The 25,596-nt window shown below is 40.2% G+C and overlaps 2 protein-coding genes across 2 annotated transcripts in view; both read left to right on the top strand.

The window, feature by feature from the left end:
* The first annotated feature begins 463 nt into the window (after window positions 1–463).
* On the top strand, window positions 464–25,596 carry LOC102927223 (uncharacterized). Its single transcript, XM_076552291.1, has 4 exons — window positions 464–600; window positions 9,013–9,139; window positions 10,321–10,416; window positions 19,042–25,596. The coding sequence occupies exons 1-4, from the start codon at window positions 595–597 to the stop codon at window positions 20,142–20,144; spliced, it is 1,332 nt and encodes a 443-aa protein (XP_076408406.1). The 5' UTR covers window positions 464–594; the 3' UTR covers window positions 20,145–25,596.
* Window positions 10,320–25,596, top strand: part of LOC102910671 (uncharacterized) — a 39,685-nt gene continuing 24,408 nt past the window's right edge. Inside the window, exon 1 of the mRNA XM_042261823.2 lies at window positions 10,320–10,416. The gene's annotated coding sequence lies outside the window, so the exon portion shown is untranslated. The remainder of the gene's footprint in view (window positions 10,417–25,596) is intronic.

Genomic DNA, 25,596 nt, shown 5'->3' with positions numbered 1-25,596 from the left:
TAATGATTGCTGCATGCCACATTTATTAGGTAAAGAGCCAAGATAGCGATCTAGAAGTTGCTACTTGATGATGTGTTTTAAGCACCAGGTCATTTAATCAGTACACTGGCAGTTTTGAATGCGGGGGTGGGGGGGGGTCACTACTGTCAAGTGATATCTGTGGAGCAAACACAAGGGCGTGGGAGTGGGAAGATACAAGCAATGCTCAGGTAACATTAAAATCACAACACATGGACCAGAACACTTGCAAGGCTAATATGTCAGTCAAAGGCTCCACTCACACTAATACATCTCATGCTGTGGATCTGGAGGTGAACACCAGCTTCACTCCCCAGGGCTGTCCTGCTCTCTCTGCTTCTTCCTCCCATACTTCACTGCAGGCAGCCAGACACAAATCCACAAGAGGTGGAAACTCCATGCCTGGGTTCCGGGAATTCTTTCGCCTAGACTTCTGGGAAATGTAGTCTGTGGCACTGTGACATCACGGGGAGCCATCCAGGAAATCCCAATCAGGCTTTCTGTCGACACACGTGCTTCTTCTTCAAAGTTGGGCGAGAGTCCTGTCCTGCTGTGCATTCCTGTTGCGTCTCTGACATGGAGGTTGGTCCGCCGTGCAGCGCAGCCTGAGTCACTGTGCGGGGTGCGGGGGTCCGTCTTGGAGGGAGCGGAACTGGGCTGGGTGGGAGGGCGGAAGAAGCTGCCTTGGAGGTGCTGTGCTGAACTGGCTGGGTCACCTGAGGTTGCAGGTCAGGGCTGGGGACCTGGCCATAGGGACTGTGCCTTGAGTGACAGTTTCCTTAGGATGTCCCCTGCAGCCCAAGTCCGGCTTGGTCTTTTAGGACAGGAGAGCTGCCTGGTAGCGCGGAGTAGTTGATAGTGCAAAGTCCAGGACTGCAAACTAATGACGGTCAGCTGACTGCTCCTGAGGTGGAGCTGGGAGCTCAGTGAGCAGCTTTGGTGTGGAAGCATGCTTCTCTAGCTGTGCCATTCTCACGTGGACGCTGTCAGATTTCTCAGAATCTGTAGAGCAAACGGGGTCTGGTCCTTCCTGACCTCTGTAGCCGGCCTAGTGTAACGGTCTTGAGGTTTTGATCGTGCTCATTGTCTCTGCCAGTTAAATAAGTAAGAGGAAATTTTGAGGTGAAACCAAGGTCTCAGGTGGGAAATTCTGGAAGCAGCCGACAGATCTGCCAGAATCCGCTGCAATAGAAAAGCTTTGACGGGGGGTGAGAGAACACACATTCACCCCCATACAGAAGGACCCTCTGCAGGAAGAAGGAACTGGAGAAGCTGACTCCAGGCTTCACTTAAGGACTGTGTTTTCTTAACTTTGAAAGGTCTTCCATGCCTTCTGTCGTGTGGACCACAGTGGTTGTGTCAACATATTTTGATTTTGTCTAGGAAGTGTTGAGCTAGTCCATAAGCAGGATGTCTAGGAACAGATGAAAAACTCTCATGGCCTTGAGTTCCAGTGCCAGGCTTTTGTGTCAGGTCAGCAGGGTGAGGAAGAACTCACAGACCTGTGTGTATTCATGTGATTTAAAGTAAACAGACCTGTGATAGAACAGAAACTTCAGTCTGTTGTGCTCAGAGTCCCCCAAATACCACTAAGAGACCAAATCCAATGCAAAAGCAAGGTGGTCTTGGGGTCTACAAACTACATAGGAACAAACTCAGGATTGGTTTATGTGAGTGGCCATCATGTTAGTAACTTTTTATTGGCTAGGATTAGCTGGGGGTTACAGTTACCCATTTTTGGAAAGGCCTGGACAAGCCCCAGGCTTTGTCCTTTAGCAGACATGGAGGTTGGCTGGCCTAGCAAGAACTGACTGTGGGACCCGATTCATGTGTGTCCTATCTCCCAGTCCTTGCCGGCAGGGGCATCAGTGATTAATTGTCTTTTGTTCGTGACCCTCAGAACCTGCTTGCTCAAGTCTCAGAAAACTGAAATTGAGGCCTGATCTCTGAAAGAAGACTGAGCAGCCTGTTATGGCATCTGCTTGGTCCCTATCAGGTCTACTCTATTGCACATCCCTGTCATCTCTGCATTTGTGAGGGGGAGGCAGGACCCTCTGGTCATCCTCTGCTTCGCAACAAATTCAAAGCCAGAATAAGTCAGAAAACATTTAGACATGCTTCAGAGTCATGAGAAACACTTTCTATGTTCATTTCATGTTTCTTACAGTGAGCGCCATGACAAATCCATGCAATCAGCACTTTACTGACTTAAGAACTATTTGTGGCCGGGCGGTGGTGGCGCACGCCTTTAGTCCCAGCACTCGGGAGGCAGAGCCAGGTGGATCTCTGTGAGTTCGAGGCCAGCCTGGACTACCAAGTGAGTCCCAGGAAAGGCGCAAAGCTACACAGAGAAACCCTGTCTCGAAAAACAAAAAAAAAAAAAAAAAAAAAAAAGAACTATTTGTGATTAACGTCTTGACACATTCCATGTATAATTTAAACTTTTTTCACTATCATGCTTTTGTTATAGGTATTAAAATTTGGTGATTATGTACTTGCTCTCATTTACTCTGTGAGGAAGAATTCCTCTTTGCTTGGCTTGAATATTCCTCCCTATATGCAGTGATTGTTCATCCTTTTTGGATATTAATCTGTGTTTGTCACTGTCATGACCTGATGCTGATTTCTTCTGGTTTCACTGATTCCTTCCAGGTTGCTCCTTTCATATCTAATCTGAGACTCCATTATTTCTTCATTTCCATTCTGCAGTTCTTGACTGATGTGGCTGCTGTGGTTACATTCCTGGGTATTTTTCTGCAGTTGCAGCTGGGATACCTTCCCCTGACCTTACTCCAGAGGTTCCACTGTGTGCAGATGCTTCTTACAGTGAGCCAGAACAAAACCACTTCCTCCCTGTCCTTCACATGGGCACTGCCATATCCAACCAGTAAAGCAAAGTGCTCATGTTGGTTCCTGCTCTTCACAGGTCCAGTCCAGGTCCCCTTGTTGAGCAGTCCTGTCTCTTTCCTCCCAGGCTTCTTTCATTGTATTCTAATGTCAATGTGAGGGAGGGAATTCCTTGTGTTTACAACTCATGAATGAGCCTTGCTGTATTAGACATGTCATATGTGGAAAACTCTGGAGGGGAGGTGTGCAGGGTGAGGATGTTCAGTTCCTGTTGATTGATCTATATGACTACGTCAGAGGCCATGGAGAGACATTGTAAAAGATTGAACAGGGGTCAAACACATGCAAGGAATAAACCTGTGGTGCACAGATTTTCATTACATTGTCATTTATGGTTATATTGGTGCATGTCATAGTGTTCTCCGTAGTCACTGTTAAACACAGGAACATATTTTGAGTTATAAGGTGTGTGTGTGAATGCATGCCCATCTTCTTGAAAATCTACATTCCATTGTTCTCTGTGACAGGGTCCTCTACTGTTGTTCCCTTTCGGGGAGGGGGCCAAGTAAACTCAGAGTCAAACCACATAGACTCTGGGAGGATGTCCAGACAACAAGCTCAGTTTATTCAGGAAGAGGCAAGCCTTATATACCCTCCACCCAACCCTGGGGGGAGGTCTGATGAATATTCATCTGCTGGTGTGACATGGCTGCCTCTCATTGGTCCAGGTCATCTCCAGATCATGTTTCAGCTGCTGTTATTAAGACCATCAGGCAGACCCAGATAGACTCTCAGAAAGTATCTTTTTTACTTCTTTGGGCCGGCTGGCCCTCAAGCCGGTGAGGGATGAGTCATCCCACAGTTCTCTTCTTTGTGTTATCTCTATGAAATTAACTCAGATGTATGAGAGTGCATGTCCCAAAACTTTATTGGCTACGATCCACTTACTAGTCCTTCAAGGAGACTTAGAAGAAATAGGTGGACTATTAAAATCCACACATCCATCTAGAAATCTAATGTAAAATGCCAAGCTTGGGATAATTGTAGCTGGAGAGTTTCTCTCCAGCTCCCACCAAACCCCACCAGTCCCGGAGCCCGCTTATAAAATAAACACACCGACTCTTATATTATTTAAACTGCCTGGCCATTAGCTCAGGCCTACCATTGTCTAGCTCTTACTCTTATACTCAGCCCATTTTTGTTAATCTATATGTCGCCACGTTTTCCGTGGCTTTACCTGTTGCCTCTACATGATGCTCCCTGGATGGCAGCTGGTGTCTCCCCCCCTCTGCCTTTCTGTCCTTTCCTCTCTCCTCTCTGTTAGTCCTGCCTATACTTCCTGCCTGGCTACTGGCCAGTCAGTGTTTTATTTATCAAACAATCATCCACAGCAGATAATATTTTGAAATTTAAATTATAATTCTGTAATTCATGTTTCCAAAGGAGATACTACAACTGGTCTCCCATATTTTTCGTGGTTTATTCCACTTTCTGAATCATATAATTGCAAGACATGTTGGCTTAATTAATAGCAAATATTAATGAGTCATGCCACACATATGCAAGTATAGAGCCTGGATGGAGATCTAGGTGTTGGGACTTGATGATGTGTGTAATGTGTATTTTAAGCACTATGTCCTTTGATCAGGACATAGGCTGCTCTGAGTGGAAGGTCACTACTGTCAGGAACCTGATCAGGAATCCAGTCCTCTCCTTGCATCTGGCTTGGCCTTTCCACCAATCTTCAGTTTTTTCTGATTCTCTGAAAAGGTATCTCTGAGGGATACTAACAGGAGATACAGCAGTTCTTAATGTATCTGCTCTGTCCATTCTGTTGTTCTAGGCTTGACTCTAGGGTCAGTCTCTATTCAAGTGGACTACAGATTTCTGCCTCAAAATTATGGTGAGAATTGTAGCATGAATCTTAAAAAGTCTTATTAATAAAATAAATTCAGGGCCTGTATTGGGGTGAATGCTGGAAGATCAGAGATGCAGAACAAGCCACAGCTTCCTCACCTCGCCAGTTCCTCAGCTGATCCTGTTTCCTCAGACTGGGAGCTTCTGAGTCCTCATCCAAATGAATCTCAGCTGAACTGCTGCTAGAAGCCTGAAAGCTTAACCAGCCAAAAGCTTCTAGTTTCTGGTCCTCAAGACTTATATATCTTTCTGTTTTTGCCATCACTCCCTGGGATTAAAGGCTCACTTCTTGGGATTAAAGGCATGTGTCACTATGCCTGGCTGTTTCCAATGTGGCCTTGAACTTACAGAGATTCCAGAGGTAGAAATCCCTCTGGAATGCTAGAATTAAAGGCGTGTGTGCCACCATTTTCTAGCCTCTCTATCTAGTAGCTGTTCTGTCTCTGAACCCAGATAAATTTATTAGGGTGCACAATATTTTGGGGAACACAATACCACCACAGAGAATGTTAGCAATTTTTAACGAACGACACTTTGCCCACCTCAGACCAGACATTATTTGCATTTCTTCTCCATAGAAAGTGAATTTTGCCAGGCTCAAATTCCCTTCAAATGGTTGCCATTAGTTGTACTGGATAAAATTCCTACTAAATGCTCTCCTGTTTACAGGCACACTGCCCTCCACTGACAGCATCTCATAGGAGATTGACCTCAAGACAGCAGACGCTTCCTCATGGAATGGGGGTAGACAGTGCTGGGCAGCACAGGGAGTGATCCTGGCAGTTAGTTCTCCATTGGGGACCCACACTATTTCTCTCACAGAAGTGTGTTTCCATCTTCACTGTGCTCTGGGATCTTTCTATTCTCCACAGTGACTATTTTCCCCTGCTCTTGGTGATCATATAAATAAGAAGAGTCAATATAGGAAGAGTTATATCCAAGTTTTTTTCCCCTTCCTTGTGAAGGTAAGATCATGCTCTATTAGCTACGAAGAAGCTTTCACACAGTTCCGCTGGTTTTTTTTTTTTTTTTCTTTGAGAAATTACTGGGTGTTCTAGTTACCGATTTTCTTCAGTTAGCTGGTGACTTGGAGATGTGTTGTCCCAGTTGCTAATTAACTCTGCCCTTTATTTAAGGACATTGTTTGTGTGGCCATTCTATACAGAGTATATATTTCTGCTGTACCAAAGGTCTTGTGACAATAGCTACTCCCTCCTCCCAGTGCTGACACAAGACTCAGGGAATTGGAGCTGGATCTGACCTGAAGGTCTCCTGCCTAAGGGTGAGTTTGCTCAGTGCTGGAGGATGCTTTGCAAGTTCCAAGGGAGAGAAGCAACAAATAGTCCTGCTTAGCTGTTATGACCGTGAACTACAACAATGACCAGTGTGGCATGATATCTCTAAAGGTGCCACAGTGCCTGTCACACCTTTGCATTAGCAGCAGCTGTCAGTGGGACTTAGAGGGGACAGGAGACCTACAGAATGCTTGGAGCTGCCTCTGATGACTTCTTAGGTCTTAAATCATGGAGGAGAACATTCTAATCCCACTATACTGTCATAATCCCTAACTGCACTCCAAGAACTTCTCCTTAGACCTACAGTGGAGTGTAGCTGTCACTGCTCATCAAAGGCGCTTCTTTCTGCAGCACAGAGAACATTCCAGAAAACTAAAAGTTACAAAGTGCACAGAACTATTGTCTGAGGTGCTGTGACCCAAAAGATACCCTGCACCACAGTTCCTGCACATGAGGCTCAAGCATCGAAGTGTAGGCACCTGAGAACTGCTAAGAGAGGGAGAGAGAATTAGTCTTCCCAGGATGATTGTTACTGTTCATCCAATAACAAGTGGTGAGTCCTCAAACATACACAAGGGAACACAGAAGTAGCTGCTCATATTTATATAGTTATGTATATATGCTCTCTGTGTATAACAATAATAATTAGACAAGAATAAGCTTCATATTTGAAATGGACTGTAGGGGGACATGAGAGAAGTTGCAGTGAGAAGTTAGAGGGAAAATGACATCCTTATATTTTAATTCAGTAACTTTTCAGAGAAAAATTACTTTCTTGCCAATTGTGACAACATTGGTGAAACTGGAAGTTCTTTCAGGCAGATAAAGGTAAATAACACATGATCTCCTCAGTATGTTAAATGTAATGAATTGAAACTCATATAAGATAGAGCTATATTACACATACAGAATCATAAGGGACAGAAGTTGGAGATGCAATGATTTTCCATTGACCAGTGACCTCAGGAAGCCAGCACTTGGGGACTTCCTTGTTGTGGAAAATTAGTTCAACATTGCAACTAATGGTTTTGCCTTTGTGTACAGAATATTTCTTTAACTATGTAAAGATGTGTTGCATTTGTTTACCTTGCCTGCCTAAGGCACCTGATTCCTCTAATAAAACCTAGATGGGCAATAGCTATGCAGGAGGCAGAGGTGGAACTTCAGGGCAAAGAGTAAGAGGAGAAATCTAGGAGACAGAGACAGAGGGAGTTGCCAGGGGCCAGCCAGACTCAGAGGAAACAGGAAAGCAGGACATACAGGATGAAAGAAAAGTAAAAGCCCAAAGGCAAAATGTAGATGACTGGAAACAGGTTAAATGAAGTTATAAGAGCAAGTGGGACAGGCATAAGCTAAAGGCCAAGCTTTCATAATTATTAAGAAGTCTCCATGTCATTACTTGGGAGCTGGTTTGTGTCCCAAAGGAAAATGCCAGCTACACTCCCTGAAGAATGAATGCTCTGGGACAGTGTGATAGGAGGGAGAAGCCCCCAGTACTGTTCCAAATGCTGGGTGTGTGTAAGCATTATGTAGGGTACATTCTGAAGCCTGGAAAATAGTGTTTGAGGAGGTAACCATACCATAACTGAGAAAGAGGATCCAAAGGTCAACCATGAAATTATTACAAAATACCTCATTACTATATAAGTACCTGTTATTCCCTGTATTGATACAAAGAAAAATTAATTTGTGACTTTTCAGATAGGTCATTCTGGGACTTTACTCAATAAAATATGAAAAACATAAATTTTAAAATTAGAAAAATTTGAAATAAAAAATAGAATGATCAATTATATTTCTCAGCTTCAGCACAGAGATGCACAGCTGTCATATCTGCAGAACATGCTTTAGGAATACTGCAAACACCTGAATCAATGCCTGTCAGAGAAAAGACAGCAAGGGAAAAATGATAAAAAGATCCAGTGATGTGTATTCTATGTTAAATCTGAACAGCATTGTTAGTCCTGTACTTGCCTGTTTTCTCACATGATCAGATATGTAAATGACATTCAGTCTGTGAGTTCTGCCCCTGCCTGCTCCTTCTCACGTCCCATGTCACCATCATTTGCACCATCAGTGAATCTGTAGAAATCCTGAAACCGAGATGACAGCCCGAGCTGCTGCATCAGACTCTGTATTTTCATCTCACTTCACATTCGTGACTGTGCTTATCAACTGTTGAGAAATTCCTTCTCCCTTACCGTGACTTCCTCCTTTGAGAAAAGTGTGTATGTGTGGTATATAGTAGCATATGGCACTAACTGCATGTTCCGTGTGTATGTTCATCTTACATTTCTGTCTTAAATAGATCATGTCCAACTTGGCTTGTTGGATGTTTTACCTTGTCTTTACTTGAAGATGGGTTCAGTGTGAGATCATGTGACCACTTCAGTCATATTACTCACCTATGTAAGAAACATTTCCAGCTCTCTATCATCCTGGGCAAAATCTAGATTTGTGTCCACAAGCACATGATGCCTGTGTTAGGGTTTCTCTTGCTGTGATAAAGACCACGATTATAGACAGTTTGGAGAAGAAAAGGTTTATTTTAGACTACAACTTCAGGTCACAGTCTATCACCAAGGGATGTCAAGGCAGGAACCTGAGGCAAGAACTGGAGCAGAGGCCACAGAAGAACACTGCTTACTGACTTGTCCTGCCTGCTTTCCTACACCACATAGAACTGCCTGCCCAGGACAAGCACCACCCATAATCGGCTGTGCTATGTCATTTCAATCAGTAATTAAGAAAATGCCCATTAGGCTTGGCTACCAGACAGTCCTAGGGAGGCCTTTCCTGAATTATGTTTCTTTCTTCTGAAATGACCCTAACTAGTGTCAAGTTCTCCAGCCCAATGCATCTTGGTATTTATATTATATTATTCATGGTTTTAATTACATTAACGTGTGGTATCACTCATTGATCTTTATTCCAGGAAATGCTGTCCTTCTGGGATGTGGCCATTGAGTTCTCTGCAGAAGAGAGGGAATGCCTGGAGCCTGCTCAGTGGAATTTGTACAGGGATGTGATGTTGGAGAATTACAGCCACCTTGTGTTCCTTGGTGAGGATCTCATCCATAGTGAATTCTTATTTCACCATCAACATGTAGCTTCCTCACTTTGTATGGTATCTCATGGGAGCATTTCAACAGCCATTTTCATATCCTTTGTTTTCAGAAAAATTAGAGAGATTGCTGTATTAAAAACCAATTCACGACTGGTGAGATGGTTCAGTTGTTAAGAGCACTGATTGCTCTTCTAGAGGATTAGGGTTCAATTTCCAGCATGCATGTGGCAGCTTACAACTAACTGTAATCCCAAGATCTCACACCCTCATGTGTTCTATTTTGATTGTGTTTTGACAAATAAAGCTTGCTTGGAGTCAGAGGGTGATGATAGCCACTAGCTGGTCATAGAGGCTCAGAGGCTTGTAGAAAGATGGACCAGAAGTGATAAGTCGGGACTGAGATAGGATTTGAGCCCTTTGGGATCAATGAACAGAATATGTAGGAAGTAACTGAGTCTGCTCCTCTGCTTGTATGATCTTTCAGGTTTTTCTCGCAATATCTTACTTCCATTCTTTTATTAATAAAGATTAACTTGATTAACACTTATCCACATAAGACAAAAGTGCAGGTAAAACACCAATGTGTATGTAAAATTAAAATTAAAAAATATCATTACACTGTTTTTCTCTTTTTGTGTTTAACATTTCTGTGTTGGGTATATGTTTTCTTCACTCTAGTGGTACTCTTAGAAATTCAATGGCCAAAAAAAAATCAAAAAAAAAAAAAAAAAAAAAGCCGGGCGGTGGTGGCGCACGCCTTTAGTCCCAGCACTCGGGAGGCAGAGGCAGGCGGATCTCTGTGAGTTCGAGGCCAGCCTGGTCTCCAAAGCGAGTTCCAGGAAAGGCGCAAAGCTACACAGAGAAACCCTGTCTCGAAAAACCAAAAAAAAAAAAAAAGAAATTCAATGGCATGAGACCTCAAGTACACTTGTTAATTAAAGTGTTTCACTATTCAGTCTTAATGTTTTTTTTTCCTTTAAATGAAACTCAGAATCTAGATATTGTAAATTCCTTTATGTAGTGTAGTAATTCTATAAGAAAACATTCAAGAAACTGATTGTCTACAATCATTTATTTCATCATCTCTTTTCTTATGAGCCATGTACTGGAAGGAACATGTCAATTCCAAGTAAAAGAACACATAAACAATCTTGTTCCTTCTTTTTCTGCAAACAGGTCTTGCTGTGTCTAAGCCACACCTGGTGACACTTTTGGAGCAAAGACAAGACTCTTCAGATGTGAAGAGACAAGCAGCAGCCAACGTGCAGCCAGGTGTGTAGGAATGAGGGGTTTGGGGCCAGGGTTGAGGTCCAAATATCCCCCAGAAAGGCAGGCTTTCCCATCACCCTGGAACATGACACTGTGGGAATCATTCTTTGGGTCTCTGCTTTATGTCTTTGTTGTTGAAGCTCATCTCTCAGAAGTCTCTGATGCTTTAAGTCTGTTTTTTATTTCTTTTCTTCTTTACTAAGAAATTTCCTATTCATTTTACATACCAGCCACAGATTCCCCTCACCTCCCTCCTCCCATTCTCCAGCCTTTCCCCTCATACCAACTCCCTTTCCCACCTCCTCCAAGGCAAGGCCTCCTGTGGGGAGTCAGTAGAGCCTGATACACTCAGTTCAGGAAGGTCCACGCCCCTCCCTCCTGGACCAAGGCTGTGTAAAGTGTCCCACCATAGGCAGTGGGCTTCTAGCTTAACTCTCTTAAGCTTTGTAGTTCCACAACTACTATTCAATTGCTGTGCTTCTATTAAAGTGACTTCCAGGGTTTTTCTTTTTGTTGATTCTTTTTTGTAGTATAAGACGCAGAGAAAGAGAACTCAGTGCTGGTCAGACTAATAATTATTTATTAGCAGAAGTTAAGAGTAGATTTTGCCAGAAAGATCTCTGTACCAAAGTGAGCATGATTGGGTTTATTAAGCCAGACCAGCAGTTCCATCACAGAGAGGCAGAAGGGGCCAAAGGCTCAACAGTTCTGTTGAATAGAACAATGTGGGGCTGGGGAGCAGCTGGAGAAAACTCAGACCATCTGAGTCCCTTTGGACATGTCATTCCCCACTGCTCTTCGGGAAGAGTCAAAGCATTAATAGTGTAGAAGGGGATGGATTAGGCCATGAGAAGCTGTTTGGTTTTTTTTCAATACTTTTACCACCAGTAGGTTCAGCAGGGCCTGACCTTCTGACCTAGGAAGACAAGGACAGGATGAGTTACAGGGACTTAAACTTGATTCAGGGATGCCCATGAAACTAGTTCTGGGTCCAGTGATTGTGTGCCTCTCTCTCATGCCTCTCTTTCACTGTGTTGTGAGGCTCCATGGTTTTTTGAAGTTTTTTTTTTTTCAAGTTAATATATTTTTTGGTATATTAGGTCTAACTGTTATTTGGACATATCCCCAGTCACAACTTGTTAGAGAAATTAGAAACTTTTATATATAAATCTGATGTTTCCAGATACATCAGAGCTAGTAACATATTTTGTTTCAGATCCAGTCAGGATAGCCACTGTGGCTAGTCCTATAGCAAGCATTATGGCTATTATTACTATGAGTCCAGTGGGATGAAGAGATCTTGTAGTCCCTTCTTCTCCAGGTCCTCTGTTGATTCTCAGATTTCCTCCAACTGTATATTTTCATTTACCCCCAGATTTGTAATGGGAGCATGGCTTAGGAGTGTAGGTGTTTTTTTGGTCAGGACCATGATCAGCTCTGTCCACCAGCCATTCCCAATAACAACTCAGAGACTTAATATTGATTATAAATGCTCAGCTGATTGCTTAGGCTTATTAATAACTAGCTCTTACATTTGAAATTAACTCATATGTCTTATTTATACTCTGCCATGTGGTGATACCTTTTCTTCATATGTCCTATTTATTTCTTTCTCCTCTGCATCCTGGTGACTCCTCTGACTCTCCCCTTCCACTTCCCATCATTCTCTCTGCCCTGAAAATCCTGCCAAGCCATGGGCCAATCAACTATTTATTAACAATGAGAGTTTTATTAACATCTTCACAGTGTGCAGAAGGATTATTCCACAGCATTTCCCCCTTTTTGTCTAATTAAAGGGGATTTTAATTTTAACATAGTAAAACTATGTATAACAATAACAGTTGTCAAGTAAGCATTACAATTACAATATCCAGTCCATTTGTATTTGGCAAATTTAAAGAAAATATTTTATTATCTGTCTTGTCTTTGTGAGTCAAAAAAGTTTTATATCTAATTTACCTTTTATCATAACTAAGGAAAATTTTAAGTCTAATTATTTAGTTCTTAACTCAATCAAAGACTCTAGAAGGGTGAAATGTTGCCTAATGACAGGGACATCTGGCTTCCTGGACAGTCACTCAAAGTTTTTCTGTAATGTTGGGGCATTTATTTTTGGCCTACAGACATAGAATACCTGACAGACAGTTTTAAGAAGCAGGGAGTTTTGAAGGACTGTACTACCTTCTCTTGGCAAAGGTTGGCAGTCACTTTCTTTATGTCGTGCTGGCCTAGTTTGGACAGTATACTGTCAGCAATTGGGGCAAGGGCAATTCATTTGTCCAAATGGGTAGCTTTTGCCATAAAGAAAGTAAACTCTATATGGAGTTTCCTCAATGTCCATCATCTTCTTTGAAGTAAATTGGTGTTGTCAGGAACAGACATGTTTTTCTGTCTAGAAAACCTATGTTATTAAAACATCTTAAATGACATATACTGAAGGTCTTTGAAGTGTGTGAAGATAGTCTGTCTATCCAAATACATCTGTTTATGACCTTGAAAATATACCTAACATGACTATAAGTTTGATTATTATAGATGACTAACTACTAACCTGTATTTTTAATTATACATTACATTTTTTAATGAGTTGCATAAACACAATACCCCAAACAAGCATAGAAATGTACATATAATATAAAAAATTAACTTTCAATTTGTATCAATAAACTAAAATTCATACCAGTGTAAAATATTTTGAGATTAATGTTTGTCTTTTGGCTTAAAGTAGATTCAATAATCTACCCTTTTATCTTATCATTTCTATATCATATCAGGTTCTTTCCTTTAGAAGAGATCTTTGAATTTAACTCTTTTGTTTAGACTTTTTTTTCCCACTAAGACCAATCACATCTTGTAACCAGTCCCCCTTAAATAATAATAAACATCCATAACCCATATTTTGGAAATGTGGGCGTTGTTCTTTGGACTACTTCCTGTTGTCTGTGGGCACTGGTATCTTTGGGGAAACATTGAGAAATTCAGGATAATTGTTAGGTCTTGGCTGGAGTAGTCTGTAACGCTGGATCATCTCAGCCAGAAGCCTTGAAATTGTTTTTGATTCATAATTCTAAGCAAACTGCAACAGAGGTTTGCTGAGATGTCAGATCATCTGGGCCATTCATTTTTATTGGTGTGTGGTCTCCTTGTTCTGAAAATACATGAACTTTTAAAAGTAACATACATATCTGTATTAATACAAGTATAGACTGTGTGGTGTTCACAAGTTAGCTAAAGATGACTTTTTGTTTTATGTTTGAGCAGGTAAGATATACATCATGTGATTTGTAGTTTTTCTAGGTTTATTTCTTTATGTTTGTAGCCAAGATTTTCATGGGGTTCTTCCTTGATCAAACCTGATCCATATCTACCTGGAATAAATCCACAGCCTCTCATTTCCTGTGGAAATAAAAGCATAACCTTTCTCCCAAAAATAACATAGTTTTTCACTTCTTTTTAAAGTCAAGACATTTTTAAAATATACAGTTAATCTAGCAGTTTTCATAGTCCAATACATCTTAATAGCTATTGTTCCTTCATTGGCAATCAGAACATCCAAAGGCAACACAACAACATACAGAATCCAGACACTCTGTGTATTTCCCATCTTTATGTGGCTTTTTTCTTTTATATTACTTTACTCCCCTTTTAAGGACTTTTACTTTATTATTTTAAAAATATGTATATATTTTTTATGACTGTATATACTCTTTTTCTTTTTCCTCCCTGTCTTTTATACTGTAACCCATTTAGAGATTTTTTTTTCCCATCTAGATCTGTTCTTCCTGAGCCTCTGTAATCTTTTCTGTCTGCATGAGCAAAACCCCAGACCTCCCATATATTGAACCTCTTGCTGGCTGCTCAAATCTGGAGGCATCTACCAATAGATGTGTGGCCCACATGAGAAACAGGAGACTCGACAGATGTGTGTGGCTCTGTTTTTGCATGTTTAGAACCATTTTTAAGCTTGTTCAGGCCTTATAGGGATGTGGATGCACCAGGGTGGAACACCATTTGTAGGTGGAGTTTTCCTGTCTCTCAGTAGCTGCTCCAAAATGACCAACACGGGGACTTAATGTTAATTATCAATGCTCAGGCATTAGCTTAGGCTCATTTTTAGCTAGCTCTTACATTTTAAATAAATCCCTATTTCTTATCTACCATCTGTCATGTGGTGATACTGTCTTTCAACACAGTATGTTCATCTTGTTTCTCTCTGCATCTGCTGGTACTCCACACATCTCACTCTGCCCTTCTTCCCAGCATTCTCTCTGCCCAGAAAAATACTGCCTAGCTATCAGCCAATCAGCTTTCTATTAACAATAAAAGTAATACATATTCCTATTGTACAAAAAAGATTATTCCACAGTAGAAGAGCTGGTCCAGATGTCTCTGGAAGGTAACTCAGAATGACTGCTCTGGGTGAACTTTCACATCCACCTCACCTCTTCCTCAGGCCATATTGCTTTCTTTACCTGATGTGTGGGTCCACACATGGAACAAGCGGCTTAGTTTAAATGAGTGCCAGAGTTCATCCTGCTGTGCTGACTGGACCTGTGGCAGAGCCTCTGTCATATATTATCTACCACTTTGCTGAGGACGCCTTACACAATCAGACATTGACATCTCAGCTCCGGGATTAGCTTTGTTAGGAGGAGGAATGAAAGCCAGGGGACAGGGCATGGCCGTTTGAACTAGCATGTAGTTCACATGCCATTTGGGTAGCAGGCATAGGTATCAGGTTCTCCTGTATATAAGATCCTCAACTATCAGTTCGGAGACATGGAGTACAGAAAAATTACAATGAGTGTTTCCATTGCTTGGCACAATTAGAATGTGGTGCAGAATCTAAGATCCTCCTCAGCACGAGAGAATCCACCCACTGTCTGTGTGACCCGAGGAGTGATTCATCTTCTCTACAGATAGGGAATAGGATTTCCTGGTCTGGCTAACAGGCCAGAGGGAGAGAGGAGCAGCAGACACTAACAAGTCCTATTCCCCATGCATCCTTATCCTGTGTTGAAATTACAATGCCATGAATTCCAGTAGGACTCTGTTCCATTAAGGGTAAGTGTGCTAATCTTATCTTGGTTGCACCCTGCTATGCAGGTGTAGTGTAGATTGAACTCTTTGCTCAAGCATTCAAGCATTCAATTTCAATAACCAGTTTTCTATTTTTGTTTTGCTGTTCTTGTTTTTTTTTTCTCTCTCTCTTTTTTTTTTTTTTGTTTTTTTTTTTTGTTTTTTTCTTTTCTCAAGACAGGGTTTTTCTCTTTAGATCTGGGTACCCTGGAACTGGCTTTGTAGACCAGGTGGGCACTGAACTTAAAAAGATCTTTATGCCTCTGCTCCTGAGTGCTAGGATTGAAGGTGTATGTCACCATGTATAGCCCAATAACCACTTACTTTAAGTACATCTGTAACACACAAGAAAAATTTCAGCTACATACATCTGATTTTAATATTATTCCATAATAAGGAAAAAAAAGTTGAACTTAAAATTGTTTCAGTTACCTGCTTTAGGCTTAACTTTGATGACATGTACAGAGGACTGGATAATGGAAGGTAGGAAATTTTCTCTCCCTCTAATATTGTGTCTGTAAATGAATTATATTTGTATTTAGCATGAATGTGAACACAACTCTGGGCACACTAAATATATTCCACCATTGATTAGAGGACTCATCATTAACTATTCTGTCTTAGTTACCTTTGTTGTAACAGCTTACAATTAGTGACCCTCACCAGAAAGACTTGATAAATGAAAGTAATTCATCTCTGATAAAAAGTTCACACTCTAAAATTATGGTTGTTGAATTGAAATCTTTTTATACCAAAACAAAATTTAAACACAAATACATTACCATGACTTTTACCTTAAAGAAGCTTCCCAGTTTCAGGAGGTCCTATTTATTAATTGTTGCTCTCAGTGTCTGTGCTACTGGTGTTATATTTAGGAAGTGGTCTCCTATGCCTATGCATTCTAGGGTACATCCTACTTTCTCTTCTATCAGGTTCAGTGTAACTGGATTTATGTTGAGATCTTTTATCCACTTGGACTTGAGTTTCATACATGGTGATAGATATGTATCTATTCTCAATCTTCTACATGTTGACATCCAGTTATGCCAGCACCATTTGTTGAAGATGCTTTCTTTTTTAATTGGTGTAGTTTTGGCTTCTTTGTCAAAAATCAGGGATTCATAGCTGTATGGATTAATGTAAGAGTCTTCAATTCTATTCCATTGGTCTGCATGTTTGTTTTTATGCCAATACCAAGTTGGTTTTTTTTTTTTGTTTGGTTTTTTTTTTTTTTTTTTTTTTTTGTTCTTGTTGTTTTACTATAGCTCTATAATAGAGCTTGAGGTCAGGGATGGTGATGCCTTCAGAAGTTGCTTTATGGTATAGGATTGTTTTAGCTATCCTGGGCTTTTTGATTTTCCTAATGGAATATTGTTCTTTCAAGATCTGTGAAGAATTGTGTTGGAATTTTGATGGGGATTGCATTGAATCTATAGATTGCTTTTGGTAAGATTGCCATTTTTATTATGTTGGTTCTACCTACCCATGAGCATGAAAGATCTTTCCATTTTCTGATCTCTTTTTCAATGTCTATCTTGAGAGACTTAAAGTTCTTGTCATACAGGTCTTTTCAGTTGCTTAGTTAGAGTTACCCCAAGGTATTTTGTATTATTTGTGGCTATTGTAAAGGGTGATATTTCTCTGATTTCTTTCTTCCCCTGTTTATCATTTGTTTATAGGAGAGTTACTGATTGTTTTGAGGTAATCTTATATCCTGCCATATTACTGAAAGTGTTTATGAGCTGTAGGAGTTCCCTGGTAGGATTTTTGGGGTCACTTATGTATACTATCATATCATCTGCAAATGGGGAAAGTTTGACTTCTTTCTTTCTAATTTGTATCCCCTTGATCTCCTTTTGTTGTTTTATTGATCTAGCTAGAACTTCAAGTACTATATTAAATAGATATGGGGAAAGTGGGTAGCCTTGTCTTGTTCCTGATTTTTGTAAAATCCCTTTGAGTTTCTCCATTTAGTTTGATGTTGGCTGTTGGCTTGCTGTAAATTGCCTTTATTAGTCTACATATGTTCCTTGTATTCCTAATCTTTCCAAGACCTTTATTGTGAGGAGATCTTGAATTTTGTCGAAGTCTTTAGTGATTTTCTTTTTTTTTTTTCTTTCAGCATTACATTGACAGGTTTTTCTATGTTCAGCCATCCATGAATCTCTAGGATGAAGCATACTTGATCATGGTGGATGATTTTTTTTTGAAGTGTGTTATGTTTGGTTTGCCAATATTTTATTGAGGATTTCTTGCATCAATGTTCATGAGGGAGATTGGTCTGTAATTCCTTTTCTTTGCTGTATCTTTGTGTGGTTTGGGTATCAGGGTATCTATAGCCTCATAAAAAGTTTGGCAATGTTCCTTCTGTTTCTATTGTGTGGAACAATTTAAAGAGTATTGGTATTAGCTCTTCTTGGAAATTCTGCTAGAATTTAGTGCTGAAATCATCTCATCTTGAGCTTTTTTGGTTTAGAGACTTTTAATGACTGTTTCTATTTCCTTAGTGGTTATACATTTTATTTAAATTGTTTATCTGGTATTGATTTAATTTTGGTATGTTGTACCTATCTAGAAAATGATCCATTTCTTTTACATTTCTCAATTTCGTGGAGTACAGGTTATTGAAGTATGGTGATTTTCTGGATTTCCTCATTGTCTGTTGTTATATCCCCTTTTTCAATTCTGATTTTGTTAATTTGGATGTTCTCTCTCTGCCTTTTGGTTAGTTTGGATAAGAGTTTGTCTATCTTGTTAATTTTCACAAACAACTATTGTAGCAGGAATCTTAAATGGTCTTATTAATAAAAACAAACCTGGAGCAAGGTATTGGGATGAATGCTGGAAGATCAGAGAAGCAGAACAAGCCGCAGCTACCTCACCTTGCCAATTCCTCAGCTCATCCTGTTTCCTCAGACTGCAAGCTTCTGAGTCCTCATCTGAGTGGCTGTCAGCTGAACTGTTGCTCAAAAGCCTAAAAGCTTAACCAGCCAAATGCTTCTAGTTTCTGGTCTCCACACCTTATATGTCTTTCTGTTTTTGCTATCACTCCCTGGGATTAAATTTTTTAGTTATAAATTTAGTCTTTTTGTGGACCATCTACTTCTTGTGCAGCGTATCTTTTGTACCTTCTAAAATAATACTCTGTGTAGAGGATAAAAATGTTCTATTTAAACAATGGCTCAAATTCACAGTCACAATTACCTTTCTCTTTTTCACGGCTTGGTTACTTTATTATTTTAGGGTTGTCTGGCCATATAACATCTCTATTGTTTAATGGGCTTATTTCTCTTAGTAAAATGCCCTTACAACTTCCTTAGGTGGGTGTTAAACTTTGAATAATATGCCATTATGCCTAGGTTCTTTTTGGTCATTATTCTATTATTTCGATTATTTCTACCTACAATATTTTACCATTTATTCTTAGTGCCTATAGGTTTTGAAATGCTTCAATATGTATGAGTAAATGTTTTCTTTTAAAAAGATAAGCATTGTAAGTATGAGGAATATTTCCTAGCCTTTGTTCATATCTCAACTTTTGCTCAACAGGAACAAAACCCAGTGATTATAACATTTACAAGGCCATTGACTGTAACTCACTAATTATGCAACGCCAGAGAATTCATACAAGGGAGAAACCCTACAAGTGTGAAGAATGTGGTAAGGGCCTAAGTTCTCATAAAGCACTTTCCATACACAAGAGACTTCATACTGGAGAAAAGTCCTACATGTGTATAGAATGTCATAAGACCTTCAATACTCACGCATCACTTTTTATACACCAGAAAAATCATACTGATGAAAAAACCTACAAGTGTGAAGAATGTGGCAAATTATTTTATTATCCTTCAATGCTGAAGCAACATCAAAGAATCCATTCTGGAGAGAAACCCTACAAGTGTGAAAAATGTGGCAAAGCTTTTTATGATCCTTCCTTCCTGAAGCATCATCAAAGAATTCATTCTGAAGAGAAACCATGCAAGTGTGAAGAGTGTGGCAAATGTTTTTACTCACTTTCATACCTTAAACAACATCAAACAGTTCACTCCAAAGACAATTTCTGCAAGTGTGAGGAGTGTGGCAAGAGGTTTTCCCATTATGCAACGCTTCAGAAACATCGTACAATTCATAATGGAAAGAGACCATACAAGTGTGAGGAATGTCACAAAACCTTTCTTTATCACTCAGGACTTAAGAACCACAAGGTATTTCATACGGGAGAGAAACCATACAAGTGTGAAAAGTGTGGCAAATGTGTTTGCTCAGCTTCATCCCTTAGACGACATCAAATAATTCACTATGAAGACAACCCTTACAAGTGTGAAGAGTGCGGCAGATGTTTTTACTCATATTTATCCCTTAGAGGACATCAAATTATCCATTCTGAAGTCAATCCTTATACCTGTGTACAATGTGGCAAACGATATTCCTGTTCTAGGGATCTTCAGGAACATCAAACACTTCATACTGGAGAGAAATTGTACAAGTGTGAAGAATGTGGCAAAGCCTTTCATTATCACTCAGGCTTTAGGAGACACAAGAGAGTTCATACAGGAGAGAAACCCTTTAAGTGTGAAGAATGTCACAAAGCCTTTTGGTATCACTCAGGCCTTAAGAGACACAAGAGAGTTCATACTGGTGAGAAACCCTAAAAGTATGAAGAGTGTGAGAGATGGTTCTTTTCATGTTCATCCATTAGATAACATAAAAAAGAAAAAGAAATTCATTCTGAAGATAGTCCCTAAAATTGTGGAGAATGTGACAAAAACTTTGTTAATCTTTATGTCCTTTCTCAACACATGATATAGTTCATAGGGGAGAGAAACCCTACAAATGTCTTAAAAAGTTTACTTCAACCCTTAAAACACATCAAATGGTTCATTCTGACTGCAAACTCCATGAGTGTGTGAAGTGTGGTCAAATCTTTACTGACAGTTCTCATCCTATCCAACTCAAATGAATCCGTAATAGACAATATTAAGTTAATTATTTTGAATGTCAACAGGAACCTCTAACTTCCAATAGCAAAAATGCCAAGCATGTCATCAGAGAAGAGTAGAGACTTCTCTTTGCTGTAACATCCAACAGTTTGTTCAAGCAGTGTGTTTGAAACTTGCCTTGATTAATGAGTCTCTTTCTTCTGTAACTATAAATGTTCCATAAAACCTTTACCATGCCCTAACTTTGTCCACAGGGTGCCTGGAATCTGAGATCTGGGCTGTAGCATAGTTACTGTTTTTTTTTCCCCCCCCCCCAGTGGAGTAATCCAAGCTCCTGTAATATCTCCCCTAGGTGTGTAAGAATCTCTGTCTCTCTGAGCTAGCAGGTTTTCACCCAGTATCTGGCTCCTGAATCCTTATTGGTGAAATAAAAGGACAATGACTTAGTTAAAACTACAGGAAGGCTCTTCCAGTCTAAGGCCTCAGCATCAAGGCAACCACTGCAACTGAAGAGACGCAGTCATCAGCTGTGGCAGAGATAGTCTCAGGTGCAGCTGCTGTGCCTCATAAAAAACAACAGTGCCCATAGAGCAATAATGACAGACAAGTTATGAGCGGAACCAGTCACTTTCTGATTGGATTTAATGCTTATTCCACAAACAGTAACTGATGTGATATTAATTTGGTGATATATTTTTGCCTGGCTAGGTGATAAGCCCTGGGGAAAGTTTAATGCTGTTATTGTAATAAGTGGACAATAACTAAATGAACTCTAGTTCTCATCTTTATTTCAGAGAGTCAGGATCCCACATTCTCATATTGATCCCACAGAGTCAGGAACCCAAGTTCTCATCTTATCCCAGAGTCAGGCATCTCTCAACTCCCACCAGAAAATATTAATTGTGTAGTAGATGGAAAATAATACAAAGACACACACTGGTCAAAGTGTAGAGAATATTAGCCTGTGGAGGACCTAAATCTAAAAGTGTCACTTGTGTCACACATTTTAAAGAGGTCCCGTACACACATCTAAAGCCAAAAGTCAGAGAATCCTGAGGGAAAAGAATTAGAAACAATGTCAGAGGCAGAAACAGTAGATGTCTGCAGTGAGACAGTAGAATTGTTAAAACATGTCTAGGGGCTGGAGAGATGGCTTAGAAATTAAGAGCACCGACTGTTCTTCCAGAGGTCCCCAGTTCAATTCCCAGCAACCACATGGTGGCTCACAACCATCTGTAATGAGATCTGGTGCCCTCTTCTGGCCTGCAGACAGACAGAACACTGTATACATAATAAATAAATCTTTAAAAAATTATAGAACAGTGAAACATTGCTAGAAAAGTCAGTACCATTTCATTTTTGAGCACACTGTGGCTGTTATTTCCTGGAGAACACTTCCACAGGCTAAAACCCACCAAACAATAAGCATGGTTGCCTGAGGGCCTCACTGTGTGTCACTCATACTGTGGAGGAGCTACTGACAATTGATGGCTCCGAAGAGAGACAGTCAATCTGAGAGGCTTCCAGGTTCCAGTCAACTGTCCTACACCCCTACACATGGAGGGAGCACTAAGTGGAATGAAGAAATAATAAATAAAAAGCCCACCAAGGTGGGAGAGTAAAGTGTTTTTAAGTAATGGTAAGAAGCAATAGGTGAAGGAATGTGTAGATTTGAATAAAACATGTAGCAGGAATCTTAGAAGGTTCTTATTAATAAAATCAAACCTGAGCCAGGTATTGGGGGTGAACACTGGAAGATCAGAAAGACAGAACAAGCCACAGCTAACCTCACCTGGCCAACTTCTCAGCTGATCTTGTTTCCTCAGACTAGAAGCCTCTCAGTCCTCATCCCGAATGAATCCCGGCTGAACTGTGCTGCTCCAAAGCCTGAAAGCTTAACCAACCGAATGCTTAACCAGCCAAATGCTTAACCAGCCAAATGCTTCTAGTTTCTGGTCCTCACACCTTATATATCTTTCTGCTTTCTACCATCACTCCCCGGGATTAAAGGCATGCTTTCTGGGATTAAAGGTGTGTGTCACCATGCTTGGCTGTATCCTTGAACACATGGATTTCTCCCTCTGGAATGCTAGGATTAAAGGCATGTGCTACCACTGCCTATCCTCTATGTTTAATATTGTGACTGATCTGTCTCTGACCCCAGATAAGTTTATTACGGTGCACAATATTTTGGTGAACACAATACCACCTCAAAAACATTTAACATTCATGTATTAAATTCTCTCTAGATATCATTTTAAACCTTGTTGGTTTTGGATATGTCCAAACTTGACTCATTTTAGCAGGGATTATAGCACATGAATCTGGGTGTCATAAAGTTTACAGAGGGTCAGCATCCTACTGGGAAGGCATCATGAGGGATCAAGGGAGTGACTCCCAGAAGGGCTCAGATGTGAGGACTAAAGAGCCCTGTATCCTACCCCGCCCCCCTTCTATATATGTAGCCTCCATGAGTCTGTGGGTTGCAGTCTGATTGTTTGATGACTGTAGCTTATAATAAGCTTTGGTTTTACTCAATTACTGAGCAAGCCTCAATGAAACATTTCATGATTAAGACAAAATTTTATACTGTATAAAGCTGATAATAGAAAAATTAATTAATTAATTAACTCATTAATTAATTAATAAAAAAGAGCCCTATGTCAGTGTAACCTCAGGAAAGAGGCAGGAATGGCTTTGAAGAGATGAGATGCACCCAGACTCACCTTGTATCTTCTACTTGGCTTTGCCATGAGTGCTGTAGGAGCCCGTTTTCAGGTTCCTCATGGCTTTACCCAGCAGGTCTGCATAGAGAGGATAATTAGGACCACGGGCCTGAGTGCAGGTGTCTGAGGTGGTCTGCACTTGGCTGTGCTGGGTAGGGGAGGTCTTTTGCTCTACCCCTTGGCGTTTCTATAAATACCCTGGCGCAGAGACGATCCTGGCCCATTGAAATAGGTTCCAGGCCTTCTTAAGGCTATCCTGTATTTTCTATCTGTTTATCTCTACACTCTAAATTCTTCTATTTAATATTTCTTTCTGCTCTCACTCAAGAAAACTCTGGGGAACTGTGGGGTTGGTGGGTAGCCACCCCACAGAGTACAACAGAATGATGAACAGTGGTCTCGCCACCTCCCCTTTTCTCCCTCCTACATCCATAGTGGTCACAGATATTCGTCATTATGAAAGTTAGGGAAGGAATGTAACTGTCAAATGAACTTGGTGGGTAAAAAGTTACAACACATCACATACCTTCTATCATTGTATTATTCTAAGAAGTTTATTAACATGTAAATGCCATATTCTCATTAGAGAAAAAACGAATAGCCATCTAGATTGCATGGCAAAGAGAGTCTAAGCTTTCAGCTTTAATTTTCATCATAGATAATAACAAAGAAAGGTTGCTGTGTGGGAAGGGTTCTGTTTTTTAAAATGCCTAAGATGTAGTCAGCAATACACCTTGAACAAAGGTCCAGTTTGTTATGTGAGTCAATGTTTTCTCCCTGCTTGGAGTCTCTGTAGACCGAGTGATTAATTTCTTCAGAACACAGAGGGAGACTTCCTTATGAATGGAAATGACCTTAATGGATGTATATTTGTTCTACAAGAGAATGGTTTTTTAGAGTTACAGTCTGTGGGGAAAGCTGCTCAAGGTACAAGCTCATGTGAGAACTATAACAAAGACACACTCTCAGGAGTAAATAGTTTAGCAGAGACATGCACAGGAATTAATAATACAACAAAGGCTCTCACACTTAGGAGTAGATAGTATAGCAGCGACAGACACACTCAGGAGTAAATACTATAGCAGAAACATATGCTCTCAGGAGTAAATAGTACAGCAGGGACTCATAATTTCAGCCTGCATTTCTCATTTCTCTCTTTAATTTTAAACCCTATTATTTTGAAAGTAAAAAATATTCATATATGAAAATTAACAATACCTGGAAACCACAGTGTTGTGGAATGTTATTTGAACTAGGCAAAGATATGTTATATCTGCTTCTGGTGTGGACTCTTACTTTAACTGAGTAAAGGTGTGTTACATTAGTTTCTTCTTCCTTGTTAACCATGTAAAGATGTGTTCATTTGTTTCACCTTGCCTGCCTAAGGCACCTGGTTGGTCTAATAAAAAGCTGAATGGCCAATTCCTAGGTTGGAGAGGGATAGGTGAGACTCACAGGCAGGGAGTATAAATAAGAAGAGAAATCTAAGATGGAGGAAAAGGAGAAGAGAACAAGGAAGAGGGGGACACCCCAGGGCCAGAAGCCAGGCAGCTTCCAGACAGCCATGGAGACAGCAGGAAAGCAAGATATACAGAAAAATGGGTAAAGAGCTGCGAGGCAAAATGTACATGAAAAGAAACAGATTAAGTTATAAGAGCTAGCAAGAAATGAGCCTAAGCTAAGGCCAAGCATTTATAACTAATAAGTCTCCATGTTATGATTGGGGAGCGTTACACTACACAGATCATGAACTTCTGTGCAGTTAGAAGGGACATTCAGAACAAACTCTTTGAGGCATTCACATTGGACTTGACACTGTCTGCACTGAATGTATTTTATGCACTTATACACCCTGAAAACTAAAATCCACAACAGAGTTGGAACTTGAAAATCAGTTATCTTATGTTCTCTTTAACAACCCATGTTCATTACCTGCTTTAAATCTTCCTCATCCCCTAATATTTAATGCTTATTCTCTTTTCTACTTAGTATACCCACATACACATTTCTTCGCATGTATACATATATTACTGTCTATATTAACCATATCAGGTAGAACATGCAGTGTATTTCTTCATATGACTGTGTGATCTCAACTTACATTACATGGCCATCGATGTTTCTGTAAATTTTGTGATTCTCCGTTTATAGAGTTAAATAGTATCCTCTTTCTGTGTGTATAATAAACATATACATTTATACTTAGCAATTTATGTTTTTTATTAAAATTTTTTTATTCATTTCAAAAACCAAGCACAGATCCCCCTCTCAGCCCTCCTCCCACTGCCCTACTCTGTGCCCCCCACCCTCCCATCCCCTCCTCCAAAATGATAAAGCCTTTACCAACTTATTTTCTATTGATATGTTCATGGACATGTACATTGACTCAGGTTCTCTACAATTGAGAATTTACAAGCAATAAACACGAGGTACAAAGA

Source organism: Peromyscus maniculatus, chromosome 15 (assembly GCF_049852395.1).
Source record: "Peromyscus maniculatus bairdii isolate BWxNUB_F1_BW_parent chromosome 15, HU_Pman_BW_mat_3.1, whole genome shotgun sequence".
Classification (NCBI taxonomy): Eukaryota; Metazoa; Chordata; class Mammalia; order Rodentia; family Cricetidae; genus Peromyscus; species Peromyscus maniculatus.
The sequence above is the reverse complement of the archived record's forward strand: the minus strand, read 5'-3'. Positions and strand labels throughout refer to the sequence as shown.